The sequence below is a fragment of the Branchiostoma floridae genome, chromosome 19, assembly GCF_000003815.2.
Source record: "Branchiostoma floridae strain S238N-H82 chromosome 19, Bfl_VNyyK, whole genome shotgun sequence".
Taxonomy (NCBI): domain Eukaryota; kingdom Metazoa; phylum Chordata; class Leptocardii; order Amphioxiformes; family Branchiostomatidae; genus Branchiostoma; species Branchiostoma floridae.
The window spans coordinates 9,444,882-9,462,306 of NC_049997.1; the positions used below are offsets into that span (position 1 = coordinate 9,444,882).

At 41.6% G+C, this 17,425-nt stretch overlaps 1 protein-coding gene across 4 annotated transcripts in view; it reads right to left on the minus strand.

Annotated features, from left to right (window-relative positions):
- The window catches only part of LOC118406629 (excitatory amino acid transporter-like), a 39,712-nt gene that overhangs the window by 14,653 nt on the left and 7,634 nt on the right, over positions 1 to 17,425 (minus strand). For 2 of the 4 annotated variants that reach the window (XM_035806812.1, XM_035806808.1), the window contains exon 2: positions 1,456 to 1,821. In XM_035806812.1, coding sequence (XP_035662705.1) covers positions 1,456 to 1,789 — 334 coding nt within the window. In that variant the 5' untranslated portion in view covers positions 1,790 to 1,821. Of the gene's footprint in view, positions 1 to 1,455; positions 1,822 to 10,784; positions 10,921 to 16,478; positions 16,604 to 17,425 lie in introns of those variants that run through there. The other 2 variants (XM_035806811.1, XM_035806809.1) reach the window with 2 other exon arrangements.

Genomic DNA, 17,425 nt, shown 5'->3' on the forward strand with positions numbered 1-17,425 from the left:
TACGTGCCAGCATTGATTTTCTCATCTACACTTTGAGCGTTGAGCCAAGCGCTGGGACTGCAGGCCGTTACACATGCAGCGAGATTGGTGCTGTCAATGAGAATGGCAGGTTGAAGGCAACAGCGTGCGGAACTAATCTCGGACCTTAATGTCTGTCTGCAGGAGCAGGAATCAAAGGGGCGGAAGCAGTGAAAGCTGTCGGGGATAACGGATAATGAATTAGTTCCAAGTCTGTGGCACTCTCGGCGCGTTTGATTGTTCGGCTATGAGGCTCTGTTGGTGAAAAAATGGATGGCGGAACCTTCTACATATTCACGGGTTTCAGTTTGTGCTCACGAGACCTGCCCTTTACTTGCATCGATGAAGGTTGGACATCCAGGCAAAAAAAGATAGTCCAGACAGCAGTTACTCAAGCAACTGGATATGAGTTTTAAACGGTCAAACGTTTTACACAGCCATGAATCTGATGTCTTTCGTCAGTTACACAGCATTATGGTGTAGTGTCACGGACGAAAGACACCGGATGGCTGCATGAAACGTCTGACCGCTTCAAAATCATATCCAGTTAACTACTGCATTGGGTCTTTCCTTTTTTTAAGCCCCGTTACCATTTGGTTTTGAATTGTACCCAATCCTATGTCCTATTTAAGAAACCCCAATGTGAAAGGTGTCAACGAAGGCACAAGCTTAAAAAACGTCCTAGATGTTTGATGTGCTGTCACCTTTGAAACTCATCATTCAAAGAAACGTTAGTTCCTTTTGACAGCCCTCATGATGCATACAAAATATGACGTACAGTTACGACGGCTTATGTCCCAGTACAACACACAATTTTTCTCATGCACTCTTGATGAGGTTCTGTGCAAACCATAAACATATCAGACTTGATAAGCCTCATCGTTTATCTACAGATCCGTGTTTCACGCGTTATCTGTTTTTCATTGTTTTACATTGAGATCTGGGTCGCTGTATCTAGACCATAACAACTCAATTGCTCCGAACCTATACGTGCTAGATGTTCTGTAATGAGCAAGCTACTATATTAGAACAAATTGATACTGGTCTCAAAGGATTTTCCAGCTATTTTCACTCATCTACTTGGCAGAATTTTGAAATTGCTTTTGGATACGACTTGGCGAATCAGCGGCGATGTGGGAATCACTCTTTTCCCGTCCAAATTACAAATTTATCACTAGGGAGAAACAAACTACCTATGGCGAATTGAAGATATTTGTATGAGTCAGGGGTTAAAGTAAATCAATGTATACAAAGTAAGATTGTTTCTTTTTTCTTTCCGACACTCACTTTTGCCTTTGTCTTATGCTGATTATTCTTATAACAGACGCATCCTTGAAAGAGGTTCGAGATGTCAGGCGTGAAAGTACATACATATGAAATATCATAAATGAATAGATATTGCCAATATCTATCAATAGAAACTAATTGATGTCTCACCGGTGATTAAACTAGAGATGATGAGTGGCAGGATCAGCATCTTCAAGCACCTCATGAGGATATCTCCGGGGAAGCCGATGAGCATTATCGTGGCGTCGCTGGGCTCGGCCAGCCGCAGCAGAAACCCCAAGAGGACCCCCAGCACCACCCCGAGAATCGTCAGCACCAGGAGCAAGTTGTGCGGGTTCTTCACCCACGCCCAGACGGCCATGTACCACGGCCGGCTGGGGACGGCGCAGTCGGTCTCCATGTTCTCCACCTCCGTGTAGGGAGGGCACTCGGACTCCTTCGGGCTGGCGGCCTCGATCGCGTCCATGGCGTCCTTCTCCGTCATCACGTCTGCCTCTTCGTCTCTTCTGGTTCAACCTGGGGTGGCGGGAAAGATCAGTGACAGTTTTAGTTCATTAATTTTACCGGTAGATCGTCTAGATCTCTTCTGATTCAACCTGGGGCGGCGGGAAAAATCAGTGACGCTTAATGTCATTCATCTTACAAGCAGATCCAAAACTATAACAAGTTACGCAGAAGTACAGTTGATTTGACAACAACAAAAATTTAATAGTCCAGATGACTTACACGTAATAACAGTCCCAGTATGGTCAATTTTCATAAATCAGTGACATTTTACTTCATTTATTCTACCAATGTCAGGCGCGCCCGTGACCTGTTCTTCAGGCGTTCCTATGTACATACAGAAAGAGTTGACTCAAAAGCCTATCACAAGTTACGGGGAAGTCAAACACAATTTACAGAAAAAAATAATGGTCCAGATGACTAATACGTACACTGAACACCAGTCCTAATACTGTCTATTTTCAAAAGCCATTCTGGTAGTATTTTGTCTTTGTTCTGTGGAGAGTTTATTCCATAGTGTTGTGTTTTGGCGATGCTAGTTTTGTTTTTAGAATGTTTAGCAAGTGACCACACCCATCGTTTGATTGATTGACAGGAATGATTGGAATGCTTACATTCACAGGCATACAAAAGAATCGGTACACGCACAGTACTGATCGATAGATAAGAATGAGGAATGCCATCGAGCATTTGTGAGTCGAGACTATGCAAATAGATCATTGTATACAGGTATTGATATATTAACTGATACAACATATTTGATGGCAATACTCGTGAATCATTTTCGATGTGTCATGATATTGCAAGATCAGTGCCATGGTGTCAGCCTTTTTACCTTTGGTTCGCTCGCTTTGTTCCCTTTTTAGCCCAGGAGTGACAGAGATAGCTAGCGTACTATTTAGCTTATGTTAGTGTTCTTTGACACAATGTCTTCAACTATAGGAATGTACAAATTATAGCCTTCAGAATATCATATGGTACATGGATTGCTGATTGAAATTGATCATCCATTTTTTGTCGTGACTATCTATCTGACGTATTCCTCTGACAGTAGTCTAGTATACTCGGCATGAATAAAACCATGTTAAGGTTATTATAGCTGTATTTTATGCGGTGGGTACGCCTTTCTGCCTTCACAATCATCTCAGCCCTAACCACTGATGTTTGATACAGAGCCTGCCTACAGGCATGGTGAGAGAGCTTTAATAACCGGGTACCTGATAAGACCTGAATCCACTGCTCGTGACCCATTAAGCTTCTTACAACACCTTTCCCTTCTAATAATAGTTCCATCTTGGTGTATCATAGTTCACCATCTGACAGCGAAAAAAGCTAGGTCAGAACGGTAAGCATGGACAAGAACATCACCATGCTGCTGACATTCTATTGAACACTATAAGTTATAGGGAAAATATGTTCTAATACTTCCCCTTCAAAAACCAAAATGTACGTATACTTTTGAGTACTCTTTTCGCAATCTAAGTAATATTTGACGACTGGATATTGAACATCTATCCTGAGGCGTTACCCGGGGTGATGAGAGAATGATTTAATTAAAAGAGAATTATGATCAGTCTTGTGGGTGTAATTACGCGTGATGATCCTAGGCATCATTACACTTGGTTTTAGCAGTAATTCCTGTAGAAGCGATTTGATTGATGAAGTGTTTAGTTTTGCCCTTGAAATTGAAGCTCGATTACTCCGAAGGTATGATTTGATTTGCAGCGTCACAAAAATTAAACACATTCGAATTGACGCATGCAAAGATACCACCTGAGTGAAATGGAAATGGGAGCATGCCTTCCTGCCATACAATCAAATGAACCTAGATATCATTCGTCCATGTCTACGTGTGTATATACTATATGATACTTGCCCATTCATATGAACATACAAATATGTAGAATAAGCTTAAGGGTTGGGTGAAAAGGGCACCACTCAAAGTTAGAACCACAATTTCTGTTTAGATTCATGATAGCAATTTATAGTCTTATGAGTCTCCAGGGTCAGATATACGTAGCGTAGTTTTGAGCGAACATAACACTTTCTCTCCTATCGACCTTCAACTGACATTGAGAAATCAAGATGGAGGCCGTGACAAGGACGAATCGTGCCTGCCAATCTCAATTAAGATCTGATAGAATGGATCGTGGGGGAAGGTATCACAACGGTATCTCCGGGATATAAAAATACCTGTTCCAGCAAAATGAACGAATAAGAAGATCGTAAAACGTAATGTTTGAAACTAAAATCGTGCAAATGCACAAAATATTAAGACCTATTTGTGTATTTCCCGCCCAGAGAGTCAGCGTTATTTATCATTTTGCACTGAATTTCCCATTTTCACCAACCGTCAATTATTTGATTCGTAGCCTGTACCCGAAAGTTGTCAATAATCCGTGAAACCACTTTCCCCTGCCGCAGAATGTACCCAAGGTACGCTCGATAGGCTCATCGATTGGGAAATAATGACTGAATTGATATCCAGTTTAGAGAGATGACCTAATTAGCCTCACTTCTTGTCAGCGATGATGATAATTACATGATGTATCGGCATCTAAACGACCCATCCCCGGAGACCCGGATGTAAGTGGTGTAAGCTTGGCAAGTCGCCAGCTCCCCATCCCCACACGTCTCACTACATGCGGGTATCACTTAAGCTAAGGGCACAACCCGCCGTACGTGCAATTTGTCCGTACGTTTATTTTGGGAGGCCACGTCCGCCACGTATTTCTGAAAACGTGGGGAACGATTGGCAAGAGCAGGGTGGGAGTACGTCAACGCACGTCACCCGCACGGTTGAGCAAGTTGCACACAAAGTTTTGCCTGCACATGAATTTCTACGGCGTGTCTGCGTGCTCCAAAATCCGTCGGATTCCCTACGAGTTCGTACGGAGACGGTACTTACCACTTACGGATCCCAAAAGATTACCCACGTTTTGGCACGCAGACAGCACGTATTTGCACGTACGGCGGGTTGTGCCCTTAGCTTAACGCAGTGTACGAAACGACATATACGGTAACACGACTCAATTGATTTCCTGTAGGAGACTAAGGGGAACAAATGTCGACTGACGTTTTAAGTACAGCAGCTGACACAACTGTGTACCGTAAAGTTAGCATTTGATGTGTGAAAATTTTGGCGCCCCAACGTTCAGTATACAACTCCTGAGATATGACCGGAAGAAATTGCGTGCTTCTACAGAAATTGCGTGTCTAACGTACGGACAAGAGTTCTGCACATAAGTAAAGGGTGGTTAGATATAGTGTATAGGTATTCAGCACAGCTGACTAAAGCTAGAACGGGGATCTTTGAAGCATAAATGATTAAAACATTTGGGATTGCGACAATTTCATACCTGCTTATGGACACTTAGCTCAATCGTTGCTGCTTCTAAGCTGAGCATCAATGCAAAACAGCGTTTTGTTCCTTTTTGCCGTTGTGGGTTTGTTTTTGAGATATTTTGTGATAGTTTCCTGTCTTTGTCGTAACGTATTAACAGCTTGTAGTTACATTAAATCCATAGTGCACATATTTCTATTAATTACGTTTTTATTCTATTTTTAGGTATTTATCTGACTGTTGTTATCATATCTAGTAATAAAGAGTCCATCATTGCGTGCGGCAGATCATTCATTCTTTTTGGTATCTTTAAGCATCTTTTCTCACAAATCTTCCACATGAGCCACAGGTACTCTGTCACAAAAATAAAGTGCAGTGAAATCACGAGTACAGCATCTGTGATTGCCTTGCTGTCAGTGATTCATTGATTGGATTAAAGGCACTTCCCCTGGATTTGGCCAGGACTTGTGAAAAAGGCCTGTCGAGGGTCTGGATTACGAGATTCGGGCGGAATTGCCTCTAGTCAGAAATTGATAAACTGTTTGGAACCACACGGGTGATTTTCAGCCTGTTGAATAACGTAATAAAAGCGAATGACCAATGGCGGGGGTATACTGATAGCGAATGAAAATGTATTGAGGTTTCCGTTAGGGTTTTAATATTGCTTCCGCAGTCATTCATTTTGTACTGCTCCATACAAACATAGAAGTTGCCTAGTAGATGTATTGCCTGAGAAGTATCTCTTATATAATCAGTTACTAGCCGGACCAGTTTGCAGAACACGAACAAGTGATGAGAATTAGACATTTAGACTATCACAACTAATACAAGAGTTCGAAGATTTCACGACTCTGTGAAATGTTTTAAGTTTCTCGTATATCTTTTTAATTACAGTTACTTTATCATGTAATGTAGGCTTTGATTGATATACGTGTGCCCATTTGATCAATTCCTGACAGTCTACAGCAAAGGTGACTAACAAGTAACATGTGGAAGACATACAACTGCGAAAACATACGACAAACAAACAGACCAACAGTTTCCTCCCCGTGAATTAGTAGCCTCTTCCGTTGACCCCATGACCTGGACTGTCATGTCTGATTAACGACGTGTTCTTTCGCCTATGACCTCTACTTCCTAACACTCCAAGATGTCTGGAATTTGCTGCCATCTTTTCACTCACTTCCTGGCACTCCACCGACAGTGTATTCAAATACCTACATTCACACCAACATAAAAAAGCAGCCAAAACCAGTGTAAAATACAGTGTAAAAAAGTTAAAGTCCCGCCACAAAGTAAAGAGTGACTTTCGCGCTGTGTCCTTGAAATGTTTACCCTGAGCGATGTTTTTTTAGAAACAGCTCTTCCCTCCAGACGGTGCTTTTATGCTGTCATATAAGGGATTTGCAGTGACGACGGTTGATGAATTATTCTGTACACCCTTTTCCCAAGAGATAATGGTGACAAAAGCTGCACTTTCTCAAAGGCAATTCGGTGCATCTTCAACGGCTCCCTTGTGACAGTGGGATCAAGTTGTACATTGCCTCAATCTGCGACATCAGGCAATTAGTTGCAATGGGACAGCGCTGCATTGGGTGTCAATAGCTGGTTAATGGCAAAGGCTGCTGAAACGATCAGGTTCTAAGATTTGAGGCAACACTTTTGTTTCTTGTAATGGAGAAAGGCTTTTCTAAAGGGGAAAGGGTCCATTGTTTTTGTATGGACCTAGTGTAGGTAATATCCAGCAGTATTCGGCGACAGCGTCAATCTTCATATCTGTAAGGTGCACCAATAAATGCCACGGCTACGGCTGAATGAATCTCCATATGCCACTAAAAACAGCACCAGGTATTGCTGGGCATCCAGGCTTCCAACCTTCTATGTGGACAGCGCAAAGCATGTGAGAAATTCCTATCGGGATATATTCATTGCAAAAATTGATGTGCACAGTGAAGACATCTCTGAATCACAAATGTAGAGACATCTGCTTTAAAAAACTTCGCATCTAGATTTCCAGCCTTCTATGTAGACAGTGGAAAGCATTCCAGAAACACTTATGGGGATATATCCATTGCAAACATTGATGTGCCCAGCGAAGCCGTGAAATGCCAAAATGTAGAGACTTCTGTCATAAAAAGTCGAATTACATCCCTGACAGCAAAGGACAAACCCCGTTGCGGACAAATGTTACGCCATCGCAGCCTACGGCAAGAACCATATCTAACAAAGATCTGCAGCTTCAAACGAATCTCGACTATCACGACTCTGTTGTACTTTATATAGTCGGAACATTCCCAGGCAACGCAAGGCAAGATAAATAAGACGCGTATGGCTATACGCAATGCGTTTTCTGTGATTTTTTGACTCATCTTCTATGTGCTGATGGGCTGCCCTTCCATGCCTGTACACATCAGCAACTGATACGATCTGACGGCCTCCGAGTGGCAGGAGTGATGGCGGTCATGGACAGCTACGGGCACATTAGGTGCTGTTATTACATGGTGCCAGGCAGGCAGCACTACATGTTATTACAAGGCGGTGTGCCTCCTAAAATGGCTAATGTCACCGCCTCTGCAGGTGAACAGAATTGACACTGACAATGAGCACCTATTTCAGGTTTCATAATGAATATGAAGGCTAAAAAATTAACATGTGTATTTCTTTTAAAGAAGCGAGGCACTAATACAAACCTATCAGTAAATAGACAGGTACCTTTTGGGCCAAACACTTTTATTTTGGTGAAGACAGGACGTTCCTCTTAGCACTGTAGATTGTACAATTGCATCAACTTCCATGAACAAAATTGAAAGACAGCACATAGACAGATTACTGTTGTTTGTCACAAGTCAATATTCCACTCTGAAATGTCCTCTTCGCAATCTCTATAGTTTTTACAGAATTAACATATTGAGTTAGAAAAGTAAACTTTAATGAAAAATGTCTTTCTGGGGGCCATGGAAACGCCAGAGCAGGTAGATGTATTCAGATCAGCTCACATCATACATCATACCCAGCATGTGACGATCCTTTCAGATCCATGGCTTTAGGGCAAATTCTGCGCTCTTCATTTTCCTTTCATTATAGGAGGTCTGATTGAAGATGAAGGATTGTCAATATCAACTCTAGAGAACATGATAGAAATATTCTGTAGGTAACCATGAATCCTTTACACATACAACTGTTGTATGTTGCAACGACGACATGCTATTTATTTTCTATATACAAAGGAGCTGGGCAACTCACACATGTTTATGTGTTTATGAAATAATAAATCTTTTTAAAAAATCAACTCCAGATGTGGTAGCCTTGTTGTCTTCGCTGATGGTCAGAATGTATATTCCAACTGTAATGCTAGGAATATAAAGCTAACAATACTCGCATTTCATAGTATTTGTAGCTGGTATCTGATGAGAGATGATGATATCAATAAGAAATATGCCTGCCATATACATGTGCCTGCCGTATATGGTTAGATATAGACATAACCCAGCACAATCCATGAGATATCTCGTATGTGTCTCCAGGGAACACCAATCACTCCCAGAGGAGCTCGAACGAGTCCCAGAAGATTTCTGACATTTATATCTCATATAATCCCATGCAATATATTTGTAGATCATATATTGGCCATATATCATACACATACCATTATACGGAGACCAATATATTTTATACCTAAAATATACACATCATAATCCTGCATTGCATAATCCTATTAATTAATCAAAGTCAACGATATTACTCATAGCCGTGGAAAGCTTTCGACCACCCGCATACTTACTTTTCCGTTATAACCACATTTGACGTGGATGAAACCATCCGTAAATGTTTTGTCATTGCGACACACACTCCGTTGGGATCGCCAACTCTCTTAATGGAGTAGAATGTAGCCTCAATAGAACATTTGCTTTAGATTCAACATGTATGATGTCTGCTCTGTTCATCAACATTAAGATACTTAGCACTCCCAAACATCCACTCATCTGGGTGGAAAGCTTCAGGCTACCCGCATACCTAATTTTCTTTCTAAAACCACCATAGAAATGGATACAATTATCCATAAATGTGTTGTCATTGCGATTCACACTTCGGTGAGATCACCAACTCATCTAATGGAGGAGAGTGTAGTGTCAATAAAAGATATGCTTTAGATGCTACCTGTATGATATTTGCACTTTTTATCAACATTAAGATGTATAGCACTCCCAAACATCAGTGGAGCAACAAAATCAAAACAAAATTGATCCAAGCAACCATCTAGCACACCTACCAACCACTTTGGTTAAAAGCTTGTTGGAGGCCTTGGAGGTTTTGAGGGCATCGAAACTCCATTAGCACTTGACAAGGCTTGAAAAGGCTTACGTGGTTTTTGCCTGGAGCTGTAGCCTACATGATAACGAGTCAGCACCTCTCTGGGGATTCCAGCAAATAAACAACACTCCATACGGGATGCCCATGTTTTATTTATGGAGACGGAAGAGAAAGCTTCTGTTGCTGGCCCAGGGTGGTTCTTATGCCTACATGTACCTGTCCCGACAGCTTACACCAACATGCACAGCAAACCTTAGGTATTATATCTTAATCGAAGTAAAGGACTTCAGGAAAGAAAGTGGACCAATACAAACTTCGCATCTTAAAAAGATGACCTACTAGTATTGCAAAGGGAGACTAGTCTACAAAATCTTAATATTGCGGTTCATGTACATATCGCGACAGCTTGTACCAAAACACGCACAGCAAACCTTAGGTATTATATCTTAATCGAAGTAAAGGACTTCAGGAAGGAAACTGGACCAATTTAACTTTGCATCTTTAAAAGATGACCTACTAGTATTGCAAATGGAGATCGTAGTCGACAATATCTCAGTATTACGGTGAAACCTGGAGGAATCCATCTTGTTCATGGACGTAGAATTGCAATGCAAACCTTACATCAATTTAAGCCAGATTTGTCAACATACGCTCAGATATTACTTCGTCGCCACGGCATCATTTCTGATTATATACCAAGCCTTCTCTGACATTTAGCTCGGCGTATCTGTCTCCTCTCCACGGGTACGCAGCCTTGTTAAAACCCCCACCTCGCGCATTGCTGGAGACGCGCTCAGGCATTGCTCCCGGACTAGCAGGTAATATTCGTCAAGCTTCAGACAGGCTGCCGAGTGGTGAAGCGACAGATGATGGACAGCTGATTACAGGAAAGGATTTTGTACTTGTATCTTCATTAGTTGTTTTGCGCATGGGACTAAGGTGCGTTATCAGAGATTTACACTTTGTATCTCATCCTACACTTCCTCGTCGAGCAAATGTCTTATCGTATCAAAGGGAAAAGAAATAGAGCAGGACAGAATCGTATTTGAATGTCATAACAGAAAGAATGGAATATATGTCTGCATACACTCCAACTACGCACAGCTAGACAATGCTTTTCAGTTGATATGTCGCATAAAATGTTAAGAAAATGTATGCCTTTAACGCACCCATTCGACAAACAGATCAGTACGATAAAGGTTAAAAATGCTGATACAGGGCGTGATTCCTTGCTCTGCAGATCTCCGCCTTGTACTACGTTGTTTTCGACATGAAAATACCTCACCAAGCAATAAAGAGTAGTTATCAATAACAGGCTTACCGTACAATTATCTTCTCTTCTGCCTAGAGCCTTGCTATCTCATTCCTCCAGCCGTGCAGACCCCAGACACGGGATATTTAAATCCCAGCGCGCTGTGCAGTTTGCGCACACTGGCAGTACGGGCGAAAACGCTGGAGCGCTAGGCCTCTACAGGCAGGTAAGGGAGGAGCTGTGTGTTCCGGGAAAAGCCCATATTAGGACATAGGTTATACCATCTTTGAAAAAAATGGAAGCGTACCTTAAAAGCGCGCGCGTACAGCAAGAGTTGAAAGCAAATACAAAAGAGTATAGAGGCCTGTCCTTGGTGCTGAAATAAGTCTCTACTGGTGATGCTTTTCAGATACAACCCTATTTACAACCCATTACAAAAATGTCGGCATTTTTGTTATATCTCTCTGCCCTTGGTACTCCCTTACGGAAATGCAGAAATGTATTATTGAGTTGTATCGTTGTTCTTCTTTGTATTTCCTATTGTTGTTTCCAATTTTGTACCTTCATCACCATCTGGTTGAGAAACGGTTTCATGTGAGCTTCCCTTAGAGAATGTGATTAAACGGAAATCACCAACAGTGAAATTGTAATTGCAGCTTATTTATCATGTTCATAATAAGACAAATGAATGCAGCTGCAGGAATACTACCCGGAGCCCTATGAAAATAATTATTTGGGCTAAAATAGGCGCCAAGTAGTGTTTAAGTGATTACAACATGGCTTGCCGGATGCTACAGCTGTTAGACTCCGCAGCACAAAGTAAAGAACATACCTTATCTAGAGTCTACAGAATGCTGCACGTCCAATTATATATTTTACTGTGGTGTAACTATCATCAAGAAGCTTTGTGGAGTAAGGTTAGGGCTGTGAAACCAACGACACAGCGTTCTTTTCTTGCGAAGACAAATTCTTCCAAAATTGGCATTTCTTCTCCTCCTCTTGAGAGTTTCAATGTGTCTATTGGCTAATATCATTTTCTTACAAACACAAGCGAAAAGCTATGATGTATCTCGTGTAAAAATAGAAGTGTCAGCCACAGTTTTCCTTGAAGAATATAGGAATATATCGACTGAGGCACGTTGTACGTGGGAGGCTACATGGACTGTACATAGGGCCCTAGACGACAGTAAAGGTGGACTCTCACTGCACTTGGCGCACCGGTGTGCGCATGGCACTGCTGGGTTCGTAGATGACTCAACGAATTTCAGAGATAAAGAACGAATTTTCTTCCGTTTTGTGTATTTTTTGTCTTCTATGTCATACCTTTACAAATTACGCAATATCTAAATTATTAAAAATCACGAAAATAACAAAACAGTGCCGAAGTAAACGAGCCCAGCAGTGCCGCACAGGTGCCGCAAGTGCAGTGAGAGTCCACCTTAAGAGACTTGAAATATGGGAGAGTTACAGTGCCCTGCAGGTGATATAGTTATTGAATCCGCCCTGCCGCCTACCTGGGTATTTGCCAGACGTTCAGAATAGGATCTGCACATAGCTACATGAATCTCCTACTGGAACTATAAATCTTAACATGTCACACGCTTCAGGTTTGGCTCTCTCTGATCTGAGAAACCTGCTAATAAAATCACACATAAAACACGTTTGTGACGCTCATATATATGAGGAGTATGCGTAGGCTACAGATCAAGAGAACCAATGTACTATACTGCACTTGTCAATGTGTAGAAGTAACAAGCCTTCAAAGGATTAAATATATATCATACATACATATACGCAGAAATTGGCAACCTGTTAGTGGAAACCTTAAAGTTGAAGATGCCATAAAAAATATTAGGTCTAGTAGAAGTAGAAAATCTCGCACACACTTCAAGATTTAGATAAGTTCACTTGAGAGACATAAATAGATGGTTGTTATCAAGGAAGTCGTTTGTTTATAAAATCCCTGCGATATTTCATGGTGCTCCGTTATAGCTAAACCGACTGTCAGATAAAACTCTTGCCCAGATAAAGCGTTTCTTTACGAAGGAGTCCTTACCTGACCCCTGTTCACGGCGCCCATTCGCCACGCTCCATGCACTTCCCAATGCGATCCTCGCTACTTTCTCTGCTTTCTTTGCTGGCTTGTCATGACTAGACTTATCTCGTTTTCCATATTGAAGAGCCAGTCTTCGAGTTAATCCCCAAAAGACGCATGGAAGACAGTAGCTTCTTCTTCCAATGATACGGCGCGGTCGCCCGCAGACACGCACTGGGGAATCTATCTTTATTTACCGATGCAACCTTTATTTTACGAAGCAACGGATCAATGTGACGTCCCGTAGTCTTTTTACAGGATTAATCCGGCGGAACTCGGAAGAAAATGCACTTACTGTGTCTTTACGTTGTGATGTATGCTATTGAAGTACTTAGTTACTAGTATTGCCAACGGAAGAAAGCTACCCTAGGGTAGCGAGTGTAAGGAGCCCCGATATAAATAGGATGGTACCCAGGGTAAAGAAAGCTATGGCCACGGGAAATTGCTTTCAAATGCCACTTTACGGCTGTAAGAAATAGACTGGCTCTGCAATGTCTACCCCCATCAAAGTCAGTTGGTTCTTGTTACGTTATCTTTTGCTGCGATGTCAAAGGTCAGTGAAGACCCCTTGGTGTGACGCTGGGCTACTTGCACGCAACCCAACAGTAAAGCTAGCTCTACATTTCTCCAAAAACATGGTAAGCTGGGTAACTGCAGGCCCAAATGGTAGGGCCCTGTGATAGAGAAATATGTGAGATGATGAAGTTTGACAGCCCTAAAACAAATAAAAAGGTTAAAAGTATGTGGCATTCAACCAAACCTAATAACATAATGAGATTTTTGGCCGATATTTTTTTTGGAGGGGGGGGCGGTGGCATCAAGCCAGAACAAATACAATATGTTAAAAATGTGATATGCTTTTCATGCTTTTTTCTCGAAACTGGCTCTTTGATCTTCGTATCTTCTTCTTTCATGATGACGATTCCACGAATGCAAAGTGGAAGAAAGAAGGAATCTAAAGGAATGAAAGAAGAAGATACGAAAATCATTTGAATAATGGTCCGGGACTGAGTGACATTCAAGCCGATATTTTTCATTTAATACCAACATCGTCTGACAGTAAGCAAACATTGCCGGTATCATCAATCATTTGAAAGAACATTCTAGTGAAAAGAAAATTGCGACATCGGCTCTTTTTAAAGTCCTCTCACAGGAAGCCATCATCGGCAACCACATTATTGTGAAAAGCGCATGATTCTTACAGATTGAAAAGGAACCTGGAAATCAGTCACCACTGAAATGTTATCACCTCAAGATGGATGGCATTGATGACTCAGGTTTGACTTGAATGGCAGGCTTTTTCAGAGATTGCTTTGTAGTATTATCTTACAGCTATAGACTGCTGGCGTAGATACCTAGAGCACGCCAACTGGCAATGCGATAGAGATACCGTTCAGTGTAGCGCTGCTAATATTGCAATGGTGTATAAAGAGAGTAAAACTTCCAACGTTATCTTTATAACGTGGACAAGAATAGTAAATCTAAACCTATAATGAATATATAGTATAGCTCAGTGGCCTAGTACAAATGTTAAAAGTCAAAAGGCAGTTCAACATTTTCTCAGTAGCCTATAAAAAAAGCCGCCTGCGTTGCGCATCAGCAAGAAGATTATTCAAGATACGTGGAGTACACAAGGTCACTGTCAATGGCCCCCAGTTTATCGGCGATCTTGACCTTGGACGTGGGAAGTTGCAAATAACGAACTTGTACTTGACCCTTGACACATCCTTGAACCCACCGTGGAGGTTTGTAAAGAAGGCCAGCCGGGTAGATCCGGTTGGGGGGGGGGGGGGTTTGCTGCGGAGTGTTTTAGGGGTTTGTGTATCTTAGCAACATGATGGACGACAACATTCAGCCACTGCTGTAATAAATTGTAGCTGTGGATTGTATTCTGCTGTCTAAATCCTACGCATGTCTAGAGACCTGCATACAGACGGTTGAGCAAAACTTTTACATCTCTACATCCCATTTCCAACGTTACAAAAAAATCTTATAATCTAATGTGTGACACCACACACGACCTGTTCCACTGTGGACTTCTGGCACGACGTCACTCCTAGCTTAGGGCGTTCCTAAGATCACCTGACTAACATATCTCTACCTGCCACATGTTCACCTGAGGGAACCTGCAGCCATGACGATAGTTACCAGACAGCTGACCTGTTCGACAAGATGCCTATTATATTTCAGTGTCTGCAGGGGGAAGTTTCCAGTATAATTAGTAGATGCTGCTAGCATGACATTGGTACATGGTAAATGCAAGTCCTTGAAATCTCAGAACTTTGACTTCAGCGAGAGATTCGGATGGATAGAACAAGGACATGCAAACGTACAAGCCATTAACCGTTACAAATTTTGCGGAACACCTGACATTATCGTTTCTGTTAGTCGACCAATAATGTAAAAAAAATAGTGGTCATCTCCTTATATTGAAATACTCGTGTGTCATAATCATATGCAGCTAAAAGACAGAGACGACAATAACAAATTTTTTCTTGTTTTCGATCCTGTCGTTAAAAGTGATTCATCTTTTTATCTTTATGAAATAAAATAAAAATGCACTATTGGTACAATAGGACAGCTTTAGGTAGGGGTAAAAATATGTGAACTTTGACATCGCTTTTAATAGCTTTCACATCAAAGGCGTGTCAAGCCAGGCACGAATTGCCCTCACAAGATCAGTGACAGCCAACTTTGACCTTGCTACACAGCATGCATACAAAGCGTTCTAATTAACATACGTTTGCATTCGCCTTTTCAAGTTCCACTCACAAAACTATCAACACTATGTTGGTAAGAAATGGTACGCGCTATTCTATAATGTATTCATCACAAACACATTTTGATCAATTCTATGGTGAAAAAGGAAAGGACTTATTCGTTATTTTGTTACAAAAGACGTAATTACAGTGGTAGCGTGGGTTGCAACAGGTACGATGCACCCGAGGCCAGTCGGGGGGTTTCGTCATGAAATATGTTTCATCAAACATAGTGAGACTAGATGGTGGCTTGTAATAAAGAAAAACTAGAGGTTAGCACGGCTATTAGTTATTACAGTGCAATGAATATCAAATGTGAGAAGAAAGTACTAGTTGAAAGAATAGCAAACAGGGATCGCAGCGGTATACATAACTTCGGAATGGCGTTGCCACGCCCAGGTTCAACGTTGTGAGTCTAACTCTCTAACTCACACATAGAAAAGTACAGACCACTACACAGTAGTGTGGTAGGTTTCATCACATATCATCAATCTGTTTGCAATTTGCCTTGACTTTATGATTCAGTGCACACTGCATAGCTTCATTTAGCACACATTGCCTATGAACACAACGCCCAGTCGTGTGGAAAAGTATGCAAAGTCTTGCATCAAACAAACCAGAAATAGATCCTCTAAAGTACCATATGACCTGACAAAAACTGGAGCCGTAAAGTGCTTTACAATATTGCTTTAAAGTGCAACTAGCGACGGTGTTCTCACAAGGAAGTGACTTCAGAAATGAACCGTTGTTAAGAGTAGCTAACTTTTTACACTGTACACCATAGACGGTCAGTATGACTCTTTCTTCAACAGTTATAAATGTTGGTTACATAAAGCAAAGAAAGAGGTATACTCTGCATTGTACAAAACCAAGACTACCCACCATTAGATAAACAAACGGACCGCATACCTTAAGAAAGTACCCTTGAAGCCCGTTAGAAGCTGCCGAGAAGACGTTTCTTTTCGCTGGGGGGAAAACGCACCAAGTCCGGTGCCCGGATGTATCCCCGCTATTTTGCATGGCCCATTTGCAAGACAAATGAATAATGGAAGGATTTCAATAATGCCCGGTCCCGCCGACAGCGAGTCTTCTATTCTCTCCTCCACACAATTGCATTTCTTAAGACGTTAACAGATCAGGCGTGCTCTTTGAGATGACGGATGGTGAAGATTGAGTGGATAAGCGCTTCTTGAAAAGGGTTGTTTACTTCACACCATTTTTTACTGGATCCGCCAAATGTCAAGTATACCCGGGGAGATCACAGTGCGCGTTTCAGAAAAAGAAGAACGGAAATGAACCACAAAAGAATATATTTTAGCCTTTTTTTTCCACACACATACAGAAAGAATAGTGAATGCATCAGTCAGTGTGACGTCAGAGAGATTTCAGAATCAAAACCGCGGACCCCCCTCCCCCTGAAAATGCTTGAAGATTTTCGATATTGATGCCTATAAGATTCGAACAGACAGTGTCCACAGCCAACAATACTTAGAGTTTTGATTTTCAAACTTTATCAAGCCGAAACGAGTGTCCAAACTGAGTAGATTATGGTGTAAAATCATGAAGCCAAGCCAGTTTTGTTGTAGGCATCACATTGCCCTCAAAGATCACACTGACACTTGCATGATGAGCGTTAAGGCCTGGCCATGACAGCTAGAACAGGACCTTGATGAATATTTCATAGCGTTATTTTCTGCCGTAATTGAAGCTTTGATATAACATATCCCGAATAACATCCCCTTGTCCTGAAGTACCCCTTCGAGCGCTGTTCTTTTGGGAGCAGTTTGTATCCAGCCGAGCAGAAGCATTCATTGCGTAAAATTAAAGCGAGGAGGTTCTAGCAAAAGTTCATTGTC